This window comes from Pseudorca crassidens, chromosome 10, assembly GCF_039906515.1.
Source record: "Pseudorca crassidens isolate mPseCra1 chromosome 10, mPseCra1.hap1, whole genome shotgun sequence".
Lineage (NCBI taxonomy): Eukaryota > Metazoa > Chordata > Mammalia > Artiodactyla > Delphinidae > Pseudorca > Pseudorca crassidens.
The window spans coordinates 4,484,520-4,501,390 of NC_090305.1; the positions used below are offsets into that span (position 1 = coordinate 4,484,520).

At 46.7% G+C, this 16,871-nt stretch overlaps 1 protein-coding gene across 1 annotated transcript in view; it reads left to right on the forward strand.

Annotated features, from left to right (window-relative positions):
• Positions 1–16,871, forward strand: part of LY86 (lymphocyte antigen 86) — a 49,338-nt gene that overhangs the window by 15,958 nt on the left and 16,509 nt on the right. The window contains exons 2-3 of the mRNA XM_067751913.1: positions 8,548–8,634; positions 9,887–10,015. Of these exons, the coding sequence (XP_067608014.1) occupies positions 8,548–8,634; positions 9,887–10,015 (216 nt within the window). The remainder of the gene's footprint in view (positions 1–8,547; positions 8,635–9,886; positions 10,016–16,871) is intronic.

Consider the following 16,871-nt stretch of genomic DNA (forward strand, 5'->3'; position numbering starts at 1 on the left):
GAGTAAGTGGTGAACCAGTTCTGGGAATTCGGAATCCTGCTTCCCGGATTTCAGTACAAGACATCCTGGTGGAAACTCTCATTGGGTACCGACATTGCGGTGGTAGCAGCTGAAGGAGTGAATAACAACAGCGTTACTAAGATTGTGTTTAACCTGCAAAGGGGCCAGGCCAGGTAGTGTGGAGTGAGAGCATGGGAGATACGTCTTGCATGCAGAAGACAGTTTGACTCTATGTTGACTATAAAATGAAAGATTTAGAGTGTACGTGTATCTTTTCTTGAGTTTGTGTTTGGGCCACGTAGTATCGTAATTGGGTGATGGAAGTGTTATGCTCCAGGTGAAAGCAGCAGCCTCTTCTGGTTTGTCTTTGTATCCCCAAGGCCTAGTGTTCTTCCTGCCATGTGTCGGGTGCTCAGTAAATGAATGAGAGGCTAAGTTGCAGTTCCCATTCTCCAGCCGCTAAGATGCACTGTCACCCGTAAGACAGGTTCAAGTCTGCTCGTACGCTCATGTTAAGATGTTTTGTGGCGCCATGACACCCCCTTGGTAACACACAATAAAACTGCATTTAGTGTTTATTGTCCATCTACACTTGAGATGCAAAAGATCAAGCTTAATAGCTTCAAATGGGTCGTTATTTTCCTTGAGACATTTGGCGAGGTGTTTTGGATGGACCCTCATCCTCATTGCCATGTCTCTCCTTTTGGTCTCTAATGCGTATACTATCGCACAAAAACCATCTCCCCCTAAGCTCGTGGAAGCCAAACACAGGTTACTCCTGGGGAGTGGAATTCAGAGGCCAAAAGAGGATGCAGGTTCACACCCCTTCTCCATCAATACTGAGTTCCAACGAAGCCGATTTCCTTTGCAGTTAGAAGCAGACAAGGTGAGGGATCCAGAATTTTGAACTTGGCCGCCCAAACCTACCTTCACACGCAAAAATGCATGCACCAGGCTTACCAGGCAGCCTGCGGGCTGTAGGAATTCTTGCCCTCTGTACAGCTACAAACAGGAGCTGTTCCACTGTGATGGTGTTCATGCATTTTGGTCGTGTTGGGTATCAGGGACCATGTTTAAGCATTTTCAAACACCCACTCTACACGTTCAAGTTGAAGAAACAGAAAGCCAGATTGTATACCCAACTTTGGCCAGGTGAGTCAGTTCCCAATGAAATGCTGACCAAAGAGACTGGAATGGGGGCAGAGCTACTACTATTTGAAATATAATAGCCCATCGGGGAGCTTTGCGGTGCTATTCTATAGTAATAAGATTTGACAGGTGGAGAAAAAAGGAGAGATCAGGAAATAACAGAACAACTAGCTAGAATACATTTACCACCTTGTTAGTCATTTCTTTCTCTTCAGTGGCAGGGAAGGAGGATGAGGGAACGGGGAAGAAACACACCACAACGCATCCAGGACAAAAAAGAGGATATTAATTTTCTGTTGCCATGGTAATGGATTTCCAGCAATGGCTTCTCACCGAAGACTTCCCCCCCCATCCATATTTTTTAGGGATCCATAATGACCCTTGAATGTTATCCTAGGAATCACACAAGAAAATTAACCCCCCCCCCCATGAAAATACTGCCATGTAAGAAAGGAAACTTTCAGATCCGTGCACAACCAGGTCTGTACTGTAAACAGTACAAGCTTGCAGTACAAGCTCACCCAACCTAAAAGAAGAAGTCAAAAGCAAGGTCTGTTTGTTTTGTTTTATTTGCAAAAGAATTCTGAAAGATAGTAGAGGTACATCTGCTAATATTTGGCCTGGGACTAGATTTTCAACCACACTCAGAAACTCCATCCTAAGTGCCAAGGCAAATACCCTGGTTATGATGATGATGAATTAATATGTACTAACACCTTTCCAAAGAGCCTTCCAAGTGTGGGGAAAATCAATCACTGGCTTCAAAACTCAGGCTTCCCAAGTGATCCCTGGCACCCATCACAGATGGACGTGAAAGCCCAGCTTCCCTCCTGGTGTCATCAAACTGCCCAACCTTCTCTCCTTTTCATTTATTTGTCCAACCAGCTGAGATTCGTGGGCATGTCCAGTACTAGATGCTGGTTATGTAAGGATGGATAAATAAGACCGAATTCCTAACCTCCACAGCTTATACCCTAGTGTCGTCGACCTATGCGAGATACAAACCAGCAAGAGTTCCCGCACTTCATGATGATAAGGGTATGATGAAGACGTACAGAGCGAGCCGTGCATGAGAGACCTTAGGAAGGACAGATCTGGAAACTCCAGGGCATCCTGGGAGGAGAGTGGTTGAGCCGGATTGTGAAGATACAAAAGGCAGGAGAGAGACGAACAAGGTTTTCCTATGTGAGATCCAGCCGTCTCTCATTTACTGGAAATTGCCCAAATTTTCATGCTGCAGATAGAGGTAAACAGTTTCAAAAGGTAGAGAATAAAGCGAGAGCCATTTATCCTGCAACTCTGAGTTAGCACCTGCGCTGGAGATACATGAGGTCAGACGCAGTGAGAAGGGGAGAGTAATCAAAAATATAAGAGGATATAACAGAATGATACATAAGGGAAAAGTTCCACCCTCTTGGGCCTGACCTTGGTTGAGGAGGAAGGACAGTATCATATAAGATAGTGTGTATGTAGTATGAATACTAGGTAGTCTACGCTAAGTAACTGGCATAGATCTAAGTTCGTAGGGGCAGAGAGAAAGAAGCTGGGGGAACAAGGCAACATTTCCCAGAGAGGCCAGGATTTGGACAGAAAGGAGAGAACTGATCGCAGGCAACGAAAGCACAGGTCAGATCCTGTCACGCCCTTCCTCTAGAACCATCGATGGCTCCCCAGGCACCGTTTCTGGCTCACTCTCTATGCTTCCCTGGGACGAGGACAGCCCTATCTATAATACTTCTAAAAACTAAGTTGGCTTTTTCTCACCCTCAGCCCCTCTTATATGAGCCAGTTTCTTAAGATAAATCTCTCGATAGATATTATATATATTATATTTCTATATATGTACATGATAAATACCCTCTATGTGTTGTATCTGTGTCTATGTCTAGCTAGCTAGCCAGATATCATCTCTATATATCCTATTGCTTCTGCTTCTCTGAAAAACTGTAATATATCGGGTTTTATTAAAGAGCAAGAAGCTATCCAGTGCTATTTTATTAACCAACCAGAAGCAGATCAGCTTTGCTCACATTCTGTTTGCCCAAGTTTTTCTTCTCTCCATAAACCATTAGAGTCGATTTCACCAGTGCATCCGAGCGATGTGCTGACAGTAAGTCCCTCCGCTGTCTCTGTTGTCCTTCTCTACCCTCCCCAAGCCATGCCTCTATTGGAAACGTGCCATAAAACATGCCGTGGAATATCGAACTCCCCTGGAGCAGCCTGTTTTCTGCCAACAGCACACGGAGGAAGCGATATCAGCTCCTAAAGTCATGGGTTAAGGGATGGGTGGGTTAAGGGATGTTAGAAGAAAGTCAGTGCTCTGGATCTCAGGATGTAGCCCACCTAAGTGCTGGAGGGGAGCACAGAGAAAGAGGGAAGGAGTGGGAGGGAGAAAGAGAGAAAGAAGGAGAAGGAGAGAGAGGCTACCTTCACACAGCAGGAAGGTCGTGGACAGCCTTGGATGGACTTGGACGTGAATGTGGGGAAGGCTAGTGGAGGGGAGGCCGGAGGGGTGTCAGCTCTTTTTCAGGGTGACACTGCTGTCGGAACTCCACCCTCCCCACCACGGGAGCAGGAAAGCCAATTCTTCACCCACTTTGCAACAATATTTAAAACCTAAGCAACAGAACTCCAAGCACACGTGCGCACACGTGAACAAGTGTGAGTAACACTAGTCAAATCTGAAAGAGCCCTGTGGGTTGTACCAACATTGGTCTCTTTGTTTTGATACTGTACTATGCGTAAGATGTCACCGTGGCGGGGAAGCTGGGTGAAGGGTACCTGAAACTTCTATCTTTTTGCAACTTCCTGTGAGAATATAATGATTTCGAAATACAAAAATTTTGTAAAAGCCTCAAGCAGAGCTATGAAATTGGAAAATGAGACTCGCAGCATGAGAGACAGCCCCCCGTCCTCTGTCCTTCAAACCATGAAACCAGCAGCACAGAGGATGGACACAGGGCACAGAGCAACAACCACGGACTCGAGGACCTAGGGATGCGTGGCTCGCCCGAGACACACCGGCTCCTGGCCCCACCAGGCCCTCGGCCCCGCCATCCTCGGGGAGGAACTGCACTTCCAGAGGCTGAGTTTTGTCTTCTTCTCCCTGATTCCAGCTGAGAGCCCAACGCTGGCCAGAAATACCCCAGGCCAGCTCATCCTCTCCTGGACAACTGCCCAGGGCCAGCCCTGCCAGGGAGAGCACAGGCAACGAACAGAACTCAAGGCCCAAGAATGGCTCTGAAGCTGAGATGTGTAAAGAACCTGCACATGCTAAACCTTACCCGTTTATGCAAGTCTATGCTACTCCATGAAGGCGCATGAAACAGTTCCAGGACGCATTTGACTGCCCTTAGCAGGAATGCAGATGCCGCTGGCTGCTTCCCCAGCCTCTCTCCCCACCCACCGAGGGATTTCCTGTCAGCCGTTTGGAGGAGTCTGCCTTCCAGGCACACCTGTCCCTGGTGTGTGTGGACAGCAGGGCAGGTCGCGGCGCATCGGCCTCGCCCACTGTAACTGCGGGCCTCTCTTAGGCAGAAGTCACACATGAGGACAGAACAGACAGAAAGGGGGTATAGCTTAGAGGCAAAGGAAAACATATTTTCCATGAACAGGTCATATATTTTCCTATGAAGCTTTGCCTCCTTCCTCAGTCCATTCACTGCTATACATTGAAGTGTCTGGAAGAAACATTTATCTCTGCGCTCGAAGCCCAGGAACGCCAGCTCTCAGTAACTTTCCCATTTTATTCTTTCAGAGAATCCACATTCGGATAATCCAGCGTATATGTGCTCACAATTACCTGAGGCAAGTGTCCAAGGAAAAATCCCCCCACCCTTGCCCCCAGTCAATTCTTACACTGTATAAGGAGAACTCCTTTAAAAATGCAACCCACTGTCTTGAATTTTGGTAGGTGATTCTGAGGCATTTGTCTGGCAATTGAGAAAGCAATTCTTTAAAGCAATGGTTCTCCACCAGGCGAGTTTGTCCCCCAGGGGATATTTGGCAATGTCTGTAACCTATTTGGGCTGGAATTGGGGCTGGGATGTTACTGGTTTCTGGTGGGTAGAGGTGTTGCTGCACAGGACAGCCACCCCCCAAAAAAGATTTCTGACCCAAAATGTCAATAGTGACAAGGTTGAGAAATCTGGCTTGAAAGTTCTGCACAAGTTGATTACAGATAACCTCTATTATTCATTCAACAAACCACTACTTGGAACCTAGTATAATCTTAAGATATTATGCTGGGCCCTGAAGCAGGGGAGCCTGCCTTGAAGCATCTAGTAGAGGTTTACAGGAAAATATAATGTCGTGTAAAGCAGCGGTCCCCAGTGTTTTTGGCACCAGGGACTGGTTTCGTGGAAGACGGTTTTTCCACAGACAGGGGGTGGGGGGTTTGGGGGTGTAGGGGTGGTGCACGCGGTAATGGGAGCCATGGGGAGCACCAGATGAAGCTTCGCTTACTTGCCCGCCGCTCACCTCGTGCCGCGTGGCCCCGGTTCTTAACAGACCTTGGACGCTATCGGTCCAGAGCGCATGGGTTGGGGACCCCTGGTATAGAGCATGCCAAGCGCCAGAGTGAAAATACAAGTCAAAAGAGGAAAGGCTATAAGTGTGCGAGGCTGGGATTGGGGGGGATGGGAGGAACGGATGTCATTTTCCCCAAGACAACTGCAAAGTGCATACTCACTCCCAAATATAAAATTCACTCTTAAATATAAAATTTGCTCTCAAATATAAAATTGAAATAACTGCTAGAAAAGAGCACCAAAGCCCTAAGCACTTTTTAAGCAATCTTTCTGTTTTTATACTCACATCCTCAGAGAGGAGCAATCTGCTGCTTCCTTTTTAACTTTGTTTCTTATTAAGATTATTTTCCTAACAAGAATATTTTTCCAGTGCCAGGGAGATGTTTATTTCCTTCTCCTGCCCTTGGTTTATTCTCTCCATCTATACATTTAAAATATTGATAAGCACAGTGTCATTTTGCACCTGCTAATTAGCTAAGCGACACACGGTTAGCCTCTTTTACCTTTCCGCAGATCGCAACTTCAATTCGCTCACAATTTTGAGGATGCTCGTTCCCAAACGTCTGTTCGTTGGTCTCTTTCGATCCCGAGGGCCAAATGTGTGGCAGAAACAATTGTCTCCTTACCCCCTGGTCCCATTTTCCAAGACGAAAGAAACCCTGGGATGACACGAAGATGCCAGTGAAGAAGTAAACTAAGCATAAGAGAAAATGGCTTTTATCCCCCCAGAAAATTAGTGACCAGATCGTAGGGGGGTTCATCAAACGAAAGTGCACCTAGATTGATTCGCAAGGCTGAATTGCCTAGTGCTCATTTCCACGGCAGATATCACAGACAGTTATATGCCCTCCAGGTCGGCGATGTGGGTGATTAAACGGTCTGGAACGCTCCCATCGACAATGTGAGCTCATAGCTAAGCCGAAATTGAAGCCAGTTATGAAACAGAACCGCCAGATGCCATATGTCTGCATGCAAATGCCATATGTCTGCATGCAAATGTTGCAGGCGATCTTACTAATCAGAAACTTAGCATACGTCTTCAAGGCTCTACTTGTGAGTGCCTCTGTGCAGTACTGGGTGGCAACTTCTTATTTATTTGTTTTTAAGTCTGGGTTTGAACCTTGACTCTGCCACGTTCTAGTTCTTGAACCTAGGTAAGTCAGCACCACCTCTCTGAGTCTTTATTTTCCCACCTGTGAAATAAGGACAGTCACGCCTATCTCTCAAGATTGTCATTCATTCTATCAGTCTAGGTCCGGTCAGGAATTCAGAGACCCTGTCAGTCATCTCCACGGAGAAAATTTAATACAGAGTGTTGGTTAAGCAGTTGTTAGAGAACCAGAAAAGCAGAAGGAAGCAGTGAGGAAGCAGCTGCTCCCAGAGGGCTATGAGCAGAGGACAGAGGTTAGGGTTGTTAGAAGCTGGAAGCTTGAAAGAAGGGCCTGAGGTGCTGAGACGCTGCCAGCTGGGGAAGGGGTGATGGCCTCCGAGGTACCGTCATCACAGAAGCTTGGAGCCAGTAGAGCTGAGCCTCAGCTGATGCCAAGACGGTGCAAAACTCCAATAATAAAAAAATAAGGCAAAATAAATAAAGTGTAGTATAAAGTAAAAAAAAAAAAAGAGAGAGAGAGAGGGAGAGCTGGACACTGGAACCAACAGCCACTGCCAGGGTGACAGGCCATCGCCGGGCAACACGCTCAAGCATCAGCAAGCAGGGAAGAAGAAGCAAGTCCTTCGCCCGCTCAGCCCCAGTCTGACCTCCGGCACATCTCTGGCAGGTGGCAAAGGAGAAACGTGGTTGAAGAGCGCCCCCAGCTTCACACAGCAGAGCCCTGAAGGGTGGATTTGAAGCTGAGGCAGCTTCATACGTAGCCCATTCATCCGCTCATGTGTGCATTTATGGAGTGTCCGACTGCAGGGCTCTGTGCTAGGCACTGGGGAGTCGGAAGAATTAAGTCGATAGCTCACAAAGTGCACAGTTCAGTGACTCACATAACACAGACTCTCAGTTAAAATCAGTCGTCCTCTCTGGGGCCCAGTGGGAAACATGAAGGAAAAGGACATGGAAAGCAAAACAATACAAACAAAACAAACACTGGCTCTTGCCTCTAGGAGCTCTGTGTTTAGGTTAATTGTTGTGGGACAAGTCAAAGAGCAAAGTACAAAGTCATACGTGCTTGTATACTTTAAAAAGTATTTCGAAAAAAAAAAAAATTGGGGCTTCCCTGGTGGCGCAGTGGTTGAGAGTCCGCCTGCCGATGCAGGGGACACGGGTTCGTGCCCCGGTCCGGGAAGATCCCACATGCCGCGGAGCGGCTGGGCCCGTGAGCCATGGCCACTGAGCCTGCGCGTCCAGAGCCTGTGCTCCGCAACGGGAGAGGCCACAACCGTGAGAGGCCCGCGTACCGCAAAAAAAAAAGTATTTCGTATACAGGAAGGAAGGAAGGGAGGAAGGGAGGAATAAAACAGGTATTGAGGACATGGGGAGGGGGAAGGGAAAGCTGGGACGAAGTGAGAGAGTGGCATGGACGTATCTATACTACCAAACGTAAAATAGATAGCTAGTGGGAAGCAGCCGCATAGCACAGGGAGATCAGCTCGGTGCTCTGTGACCACCTAGAGGGGTGGGATTGGGGGGGAGGGAGACGCAAGAGGGAAGGGATATGGGGATATATGTATATGTATAGCTGATTCACTTTGTTATACAGCAGAAACTAACACACCATTGTAAAGCAATTATACTCCAATAAAGATGTTAAAATAAATAATAATAATTAAAAAAAGAAAAAAGAATTGCTGTACATTTTGAATACGAGCTTGCAGCATGTGCAGTGTCCTCACACCTAATCTGCTGTCTTCTTCTTGGCAGACGCATTACAAGATTTTGGCTTCTCTGTTGACCAGTGTCTCAAACAAGTAAAACCAAATATCAACATCAGATTTGGAATCATTCTGAGTAAGTAAAAATTATTGACATAATATAAAACATTACACAACCTCTTCGCGGCCCAGACGCCCAGTTGCCCGTGTTTACTGTGGCGGCTGTGGCGACACCACTGCCCCCATCACTCTCTGGAATTAACTCTAGTGCCATTTTCGTCTTCATTTCTCTCTCTGGGTAATATCCAGATAGAGCAGAACTCTCACTTAATGCTGTGCTTTTGTACCAAAAAGACCCCAGGCACTCATTTGGGTATTACAAGCACCTGGAATCAGTATATGCAGCAAAATAAAGAAAATATTTTGAGCCTAAATATTGGTGTCTGCTTGAGAGACCTTTTTTGCTTAGTTATCTCAGCCCCAAACAAGCCACAACCAGCAGCATGGTTTATCTTTGCATTATTTCATTCCCCAAATAGCTCTTATAAGTTCTTAAACCTTGACACAGGCAAAGACATGGAATATCTTCTCCCTGCACCCCAATCCGTGAGCCAGAATGCTTTCTGATTGTTTATTTTTACGTGGTCGTGTCATTACCGTTGGTCATTACATTGCTATAGCTGCTAGTGTATCTCCTTTCTAACACAGATTCATCAAAACCAGGGCAGAAGGAGTTAATAAACTGAGCATGTGGGATCACTCCAGAGAAACGGAGGGAACATTCCGGAGGCCAAGAACTCTCGCGCATCTTCATATTTCCAGACCCTGCACAGCCTCTGGGCTCTATACCAGCAGCTCCATGGATGCTTTAGGGAGAGACAGAGAGGAAAGAGGAATAGAAGGAGTGAGTGAGTGAAACATAAAAGGGAGGGATGGAGAAAAGGCAGAAAGTCGGGAGCCAGCTCTGCAGAGCAGCCGGAAGCTTCCCATGTGACAACGGGACAATGTCTGCCTGCCATCAGCGGTGAGGGTAGGCAGGCTGGACCACAGCCCACTGCTCTCAGGGGAGGCACCTGGGACTACATAGCTGAGAAGCTGTGGAAGCCAGGCCCCCGGCCGCCACATTCAGGGGCCATGGCATCAGGCCAGGGGAGCAGGTCAGCTACCTGCTCCAAGCAGATGAAGTTCGTGAAAGGGCCACATTTCATCCCCAGGGCTGTCCCAGTAGCGTTGCCCCAATGCTGTTTTACCAAAAAAGAAAACTGTTCCCCATACAGTGCAGATTTCTGGAAAAGAAAGGTCCTTTGGCTCATGCTTTTATGAAGTTGGACTGTGACGCACAGCAAACCCCACACTAACAGGAAAGCTGGTCTTCCCTTTCCCTTCAGGGGAGGACATCAAGGAGCTGTTTCTGGACATTGCTCTCTTCAGTAAAGGCCTGTCCATTCTGAACTTCTCCTACCCCATCTGTGAAGTGGATCAACCCAAGTTTTCTTTCTGCGGAAGAAGGAAAGGAGGTAGGTGTCTGGCTGGCTGATGGCTGGCTGAGGCCCAGAGGGAGGTGGACAGGAGCTCACGTTGGAGGTCAGGACACCCAGGCCGGCGTCTGGGTCTCCCCCCTCACCTGTGGATGAGCTTAACCTCACGTATCATCACGTGTTGTATAAAAACGACCACACGGCCCATCCCACAGGGCCTGCCTTACAGGGAGTGTGAACAGCAAATGAAATGTGCCTATCGGGTGTTTACAAAGAGAAACTTGTTACTGTTAGTGGTGGCACCTTGTGAAAAATGACTAGCGACAGAAAGAACCAGTAGCTTCCCCAAATCCACTGAGATTCAGTGTTTCCAGGCTTCTCGTCAGCGATCCCTTTAGTGGCAGGGTCTCCTCGATATACGCTGGCGGGATAAAATGAAGCTTTCCAAATGTCACTGTTGAACTGTGGTCATTCCCTTTGAGCCAATGTCCAATAGGGACATTAGGTATCTTGATTCAAAATATATTGAATAGAAGCGTGAAACCTGCTGTATTATCTCCTCTTTCTCCAAATCACCAACCCCCAACCCTCTGCTAGTCGTACCCCACTCTGGCCTGTCCCCCGCCACGTCCTCCTTTGTCCTCACCACCGTCTTCACTGAGGCCCTGAGATGCCTCTGTGTATTTAACTAAAACTTGGGTCTGACCTGTGACTGACCTTCCCCGGAAGCTGCTCTCGTCCCCCTTCCCAGGGCCTCCTTCCCGTCCCCGTCGGCCAAGGGGGAGCAGACCCTTAATCCCACAGCCCACAAACACCTGCTTCTCTATTTCCACATTCACGCAAACTAGAGAGAAATCAGCCAGTTATGCTTTCTGAACAAACAATCGAGAAGAATTGGGGTCCCCTTCCCATCCTAAGGGACGCAGACAAGGGAGGTTTGTGCAGGAAAATGGGGGAATTTAGGGCGTGCAGGCTGGAAGGAGCAGGCTGGACTTGGCTGTGACGTGCAGGCGACAAGCCTCAGCTCAGTCCTCCCTCGCGACCCTCCTCTCTGCTCCCCGAAGTGCGGGACTCATAACTCAGTTCTAGCACCTGCCATGTTGGCCTCCAATCGCTCACTCTCATTTGTCATCCCCCATAGACTTCCTGTGGATGGGGTGCTACCATCTCCACCTTCTTATTCCCAGGATATTGAATGCACTGATACATAGGGAGTGCTAAGAACAGCACATAGACAGAGTGAAACAGCTAATGCAATATTAAGCACTGGTACCACACACTGTTCTGAGAGCTTTTCATCCAGTGAGTCATTTGCTTCCTACCCCACCCTCAAGAGTTAGTATTATTAATACTCTACAGATGCAGAAAACAAGGCACAGAGTTTTAGGACCTTGTGCCGTCACAGAGCTGGTGAGGGACCCATGGCTTCAACCTGGACAGGCTGGCTCCAGAGCCATGATCTTGGCTTCTAAGGAATGAATGAGCAAAAGAACAAACAATGAAATGTATGAATGTGCTTTTGACCAGGAGTTTATTTAAAATTTATTATTTAAGAACTCTTTCTGGCCAGTGGTCTGACTTTGTTTCGAATCAGGACATTTTAAAATTCTTAACTAACCTACCAAAGAATGATTAGTCAGTTTTCCTTTTTCAACTTACTGGAAATATTTCTGATTAATCGGGTGCATTGATGTATTTCCCCAGCACAGTGAACTCTTCATGAGTTGGCCCCTATTTAACTTTTTCTACCTGCCCTCGGCCATGCCTGTACCAAACTCCTCACCCTACAGTCATCCATCCTTCCTACCTTCCTTCCTTCCTTCCTTCCTTCCTTCCTTCCTTCCACACTAAGTCCTACTCCATGCCAAGCACTTTGGGGAGCCTGAAGATGAACCAAAAATAGTTTCTGCCTTCAAAGCCATTCATGACGGTCTGAAGGGATTGGAGAGTCACAAGACAACTCTTCCAAGTTGCATTAAAGAGGTATAAAATGCCAAGGAAACTGGATGGGTAGAGGTCATTCCCAATGGATTCAACCTGTTGGAACAGGGCAATCTGGGAAATTTAATACAGAATTACTTTCCTGATTGCCTTAGGTTCTTTGAAAGCCAGTTAGAGGCTATATTAATATAGCATAAAATGCTGATGGTCTGCCAGCATTCCTGATTTTACAGAATGTTTTGGAGGACCTCAAAGCATCTTGAACTGATAACTAAATAATAACCCCCCTGAGAAAGATTGACGTCTTCATAAGCTGATACCTCTAGCCAGCGTCTACTGTCCTATCTCCTGTCTTTGGCTTATCTTTCCAGTGTTCTTCCCAAATAAGTATTCTTGAACCCAAATGTATGGTATGCATTCTTCCAAGCATACTGGCATAGTGGTATGCTTGGAAGTACCGCCAGCTTAGTAAGAAAGGACACATACTGGGCTGTCCTTCACTCCTCCTTCCTTCTACTCCCTGGATAAAGTCTCCCCATCTCCCTCCTGGATGACAGAAATGGCTTCTAATTGGTTTCCCTCCCTCCCTACTGCCACCAGCATGGTTTTCTCAGATACCGATCTGATCACGTCTCCCCTCTTCCCAAAAGACTCCAAGAGTCCCCATCTCTACAGAACAAAGTCTAAGTTCTTTAGTGACCAAAGTTCATCACACATTTGACTCTAGCCTGTTTCTAGACACATGCTGCCCCACGAGGATGCACCCTTAGCGCAAGCTTTATCATAAGTCATTTGCCACTGTCCGACCACACCCTGCGTTTTCACTCACATGACGTTGCTCTGATGGTCCCCTTGGCCTCGAATATGTGTTCCCCCTTTGTCTTCTGCCCAGACCTAACTCAAGGATCACCTCCTCTGGGAAACCTTCCTCCAGCCCCCAGCCTGGTGAAATGCTCCCTCTGGATCCTCCTGGAGTATCACATTCTTACTTATCTCAGTTGAAGTTATACTATATAGTGTGTGTGCGTGTGAGTCTTCCTTGAAGGAAGACACTTCAAACTGTGATCTCCCTGAAGGAAGGGGGAATCTTTCTTGCTCCTTTCTATCTCTGCAGACCTGACAAAGAGAGCCTGGCACCGAATAATAAATAATTGAATTTGCATATGATGGACTAAATGCAAGTTTACCAGCCCACTTCAGAAGTGACCATCTGATGATGTTTATGCATGCCACAGGCAAAAAGCACATCAAACCCTAGTAAATATCTTGGTCCTCCAAGTTTAAAAACACTGAGCTAGTTTTTCCTCCGTGAATAGTTTTAATAAGTTTAACAAAACGGAAGAGATATTATTCCCCAAAACGGAGGTCGTCCAATTCAGTTCAGCAGCTTGAAAGGGTGGTGTTTATCTTATCTGAACACTGGGCAGCCCTGCAGCCATTTATTGGCTTTCTTGCTGTGGGGTTAATAATTGCACCGGGGGGCTGAGAAGCCAAACTTGCGGAATCGCCAGGAAATTTGATCAGAAAAGCGATACACAAATGCGGCATAAACAAATGCTTATGTAAATTACATAAGCCAAGAAAGAGTAAAATCTTACATTCAGAGTTATTAAATTTTTTTAACCCACCCACAAGCCTACTGCAGGAATGATTCTATTGAAAAGAAGTGATTAGAAAAGGGGACAAAACGGCACCAATGAGCAGTGAGGTCAATTCCAGCTCAAACACCAGTGATGGCTGGTGATGTATTAAGGAGAAAGCTGAGTGCCTCCGGGGTTGCAGGTCCTTCTCAGCAGAGCGGTGACAAGACTTGTGTCCCCACCACAGGCCACACAGTACGTACGGTATCAGCCACAGTTGAGTTATGTTTCCACGGCATTACGAGGCATTCCTCTGCACCCAGCCGGCTGCTCCCCAAGCCAGACAACACTGCAGAATGGGTCAGGCTTAATAAGACTGTGTGAATAACATGTTGCCTTTTCTTCTGCATCCTCCTCAGCTAGCTCTAAGGCAAAAGCACATGGGATTCGAAGAGCCAATGATGCTCTTTTGACCTTCCCATTTAGGGTGTGATGGATAATTTGGGGGAAACAGCCTATAGGTCCAATTATAGGGAATTGGCGGAATTCAGCCAATTTTTCAGCCAAACAAAGGTACAATCTGCTGTGCTTTTAAATGATGCTGTAAGAGATTATGAAGGTACATAAAAGGATACTCATAAAAATATTGTTAAGTGACAAAGAAGCTGCCATAAAGAGTACCCACTATTGGATTTTGTTTTTATTAAAATGTATGTAAGTGTATACACTGAAACACTCTGCAACAGTATACACTTGGGTGTTAATCATGATTACCTCTAAACGGTGGCACTGCAGAACCTTATTTTCATCTTTTTGGAAATCTCTTTCATTAATATAATAAATTTACAAGGTTGCTCTTTTAAATATTAGTTGATCTTTGTAGGAAAGACTAGAGAGGATGAATTCTCTCCCCTCCGGATAGTAAATAAGAGTCTTCAAAAAAGAATCATAATCTACTTAACACTCAATGATATTTGGAGTTACACAGAATCTGAATCAAAGTGTTGGATCATCTCGTATCCATTCTGTACTCTTTCCCTGTGTTCCCACAGCCCCCTTTACTGGCTGTGGGTTCATTTAGCAGGAAGCAAACTCGGCCCCTGTTTTACTTCCTACTCTACTTCCTGCTCCTTTCTCTCCTCCTGGCATCAGGTCATATAGATCCATTTGCTTTGCTTGGTCTTGATGCTTTCAAACTGGCTCCATTGATGTTTACGACTGAATTGGGATTAAACTGAATGTCCCTAGAGACCACACCTAATTACTAACCCTGAGGAGGGAAGCTGCAGTAAACTTTTTTTTTTTTTAACATCTTTATTGGAGTATAATTGCCTTACGATGGTGTGTTAGTTTCTGCTTTATAACAAAGTGAATCAGCTATACATATACATATATCCCCATATCTCTTCCTTCTTGCGTCTCCCTCCCTCCCACTCTCCCTATCCCACCCCTCTAGGTGGTCACAAAGCACCGAGCTGATCTCCCTGTGCTATGCGGCTGCCTCCCACTAGCTATCCATTTTACATTTGGTAGTGCATATATGTCCACGCCACTCTCTCGCTTTGTCACAGCTTCCCCTTCCCCCTCCCCGTATCCTCAAGTCCATTCTCTAGTAGGTCTGTGTCTCAAGTTATAAGACTAACGCCGGTAGAATCTCCATGTGGTTAGATAGCGTGTGCCTGCGTGTGTGCACATGTGCATGTGTGTGCACACGTACGCACAGGATATATAAGATCATAAACTAGGAGACCTTCAGGGTAAGGGCTCTTCTTTGACACTTGACGGCTGTGATTGACATGGAGGAAACATGATGAGAGGACTTGACGTCATACGTGTGTCAGAATCGCAGAGAAGACAGCAGTCCCGTGAGAACTGCTGACGCAGGTGCACCCATCCCTGACCATGTGCAACAACCGCTTTCCAGAAGGAGCAAAAATCTATTATGAGATACACACAGCAGATATCGACATACCTCACTTCGTGCAATATATAGGCTACAGGCAAACATTAGTTGTGGACTTAATGTTAAATGCATCGGGAAAGCTTGGAATTAAAATAAGTATGATAGTGACACGTTTTGCAAGCTGATGAGTCGAGAAATAATTGCTCCCTAGTTTATCTTTTGTGTAAATCCAAGCTTACCTACGTTCAGTGTTTGTCCAAAGTGGGGAATACATCATAATTAGATGAATTTCAATATACGGCAGAGAAGATCCCCTGAGAACAGTTTTTCAGGTCTGACTTGACATTGCCCGCAAGGCAGATACTATTCCTGACGGCAGCTAAGGGAGGCTCCTGCACATCTCACTGATTTCACGCCTATGAATAGATGAAGGTGAAATCTTAGTGGGCGCTCATGCCAGCCACCTGTCTTCTCTCCCTCTTGAAAAACCTGGGCATTTCTTGTCTGTCCTGGTTCACACTGAGCACGTGAGCCTGGACATCGCCCGAGACCATCAGTTGCAGAGGCTTCTCAATTTGACAGTAACTGTAGAGTTCAGTCCTAACAGCTCTGTCCAGATCAGCAATTCACGTTTCATCAGCGAGAGTTCCATTGCCCTTGCTGTCTCTGTTTCTAAGTGCTCTTTTTCTCGGGTCTAAGAAATGGAAGAAACTTGGAAATTGCCTCGATTTGGAAAAATTCCCACAAACGCCTTCTGCAAAATGCCTCATACCTTGCACCTATAGGAGAAAACAGGACAAAACACCTTCCAGGCAAGTGCTACCTTGAAGAAGCTCCACCGTTTATCCATGCCAGGGGCCCAAAAGCCTCTATCAAGCACACCATAGCCTGACCTCGGGCCTCAATTTTCAAATGTTCTGCATTCCCGGCACACATTACTAATAAATGCAGGCCCCAGGAACTCAGTCACTGATTTCTGCTCTACAAGAAGGGGAATAAGTGGCTTCACCTGAGGCCTCAGTTTAAGAATACATCTTCTCTGGGGTAGCATCGCCTGCCTGTTTGCTCGTCTTCGATTTCTGGGCCGTTGTAGACCTCTTGCTTCTCCAAGTTGCTTTGCTTCAGGCTTTCTGCTCTGCTGGTCCTTGGGATTTTTCCTCAGTCTCTCCCCATCCCAGCTTCTGGGCCTGTCCTTCACCCACCACTGGTCAGAGCCCAGATGACAGTGTGGCCTACGTGGGAACTCGTGTGTCTTGGTTGCGTTTCCTCTGCATGAGTCAACAGACCCCCCGAGGGGGTGACGCTTCTCTGCCACCTGGGAATCACACAGGTTCTCTGCCGTCATCATCCTCACTGTCATGTTAGAGCTGCAGGCAGCATGCCGCCAAAGCCAGTATTACTTTGTAAGGATTTTCTGCTGCCTGCCTCACCCCTGGAGAGCGGGCAGCTTAGCCCGGTCCAGTGGTTCTCA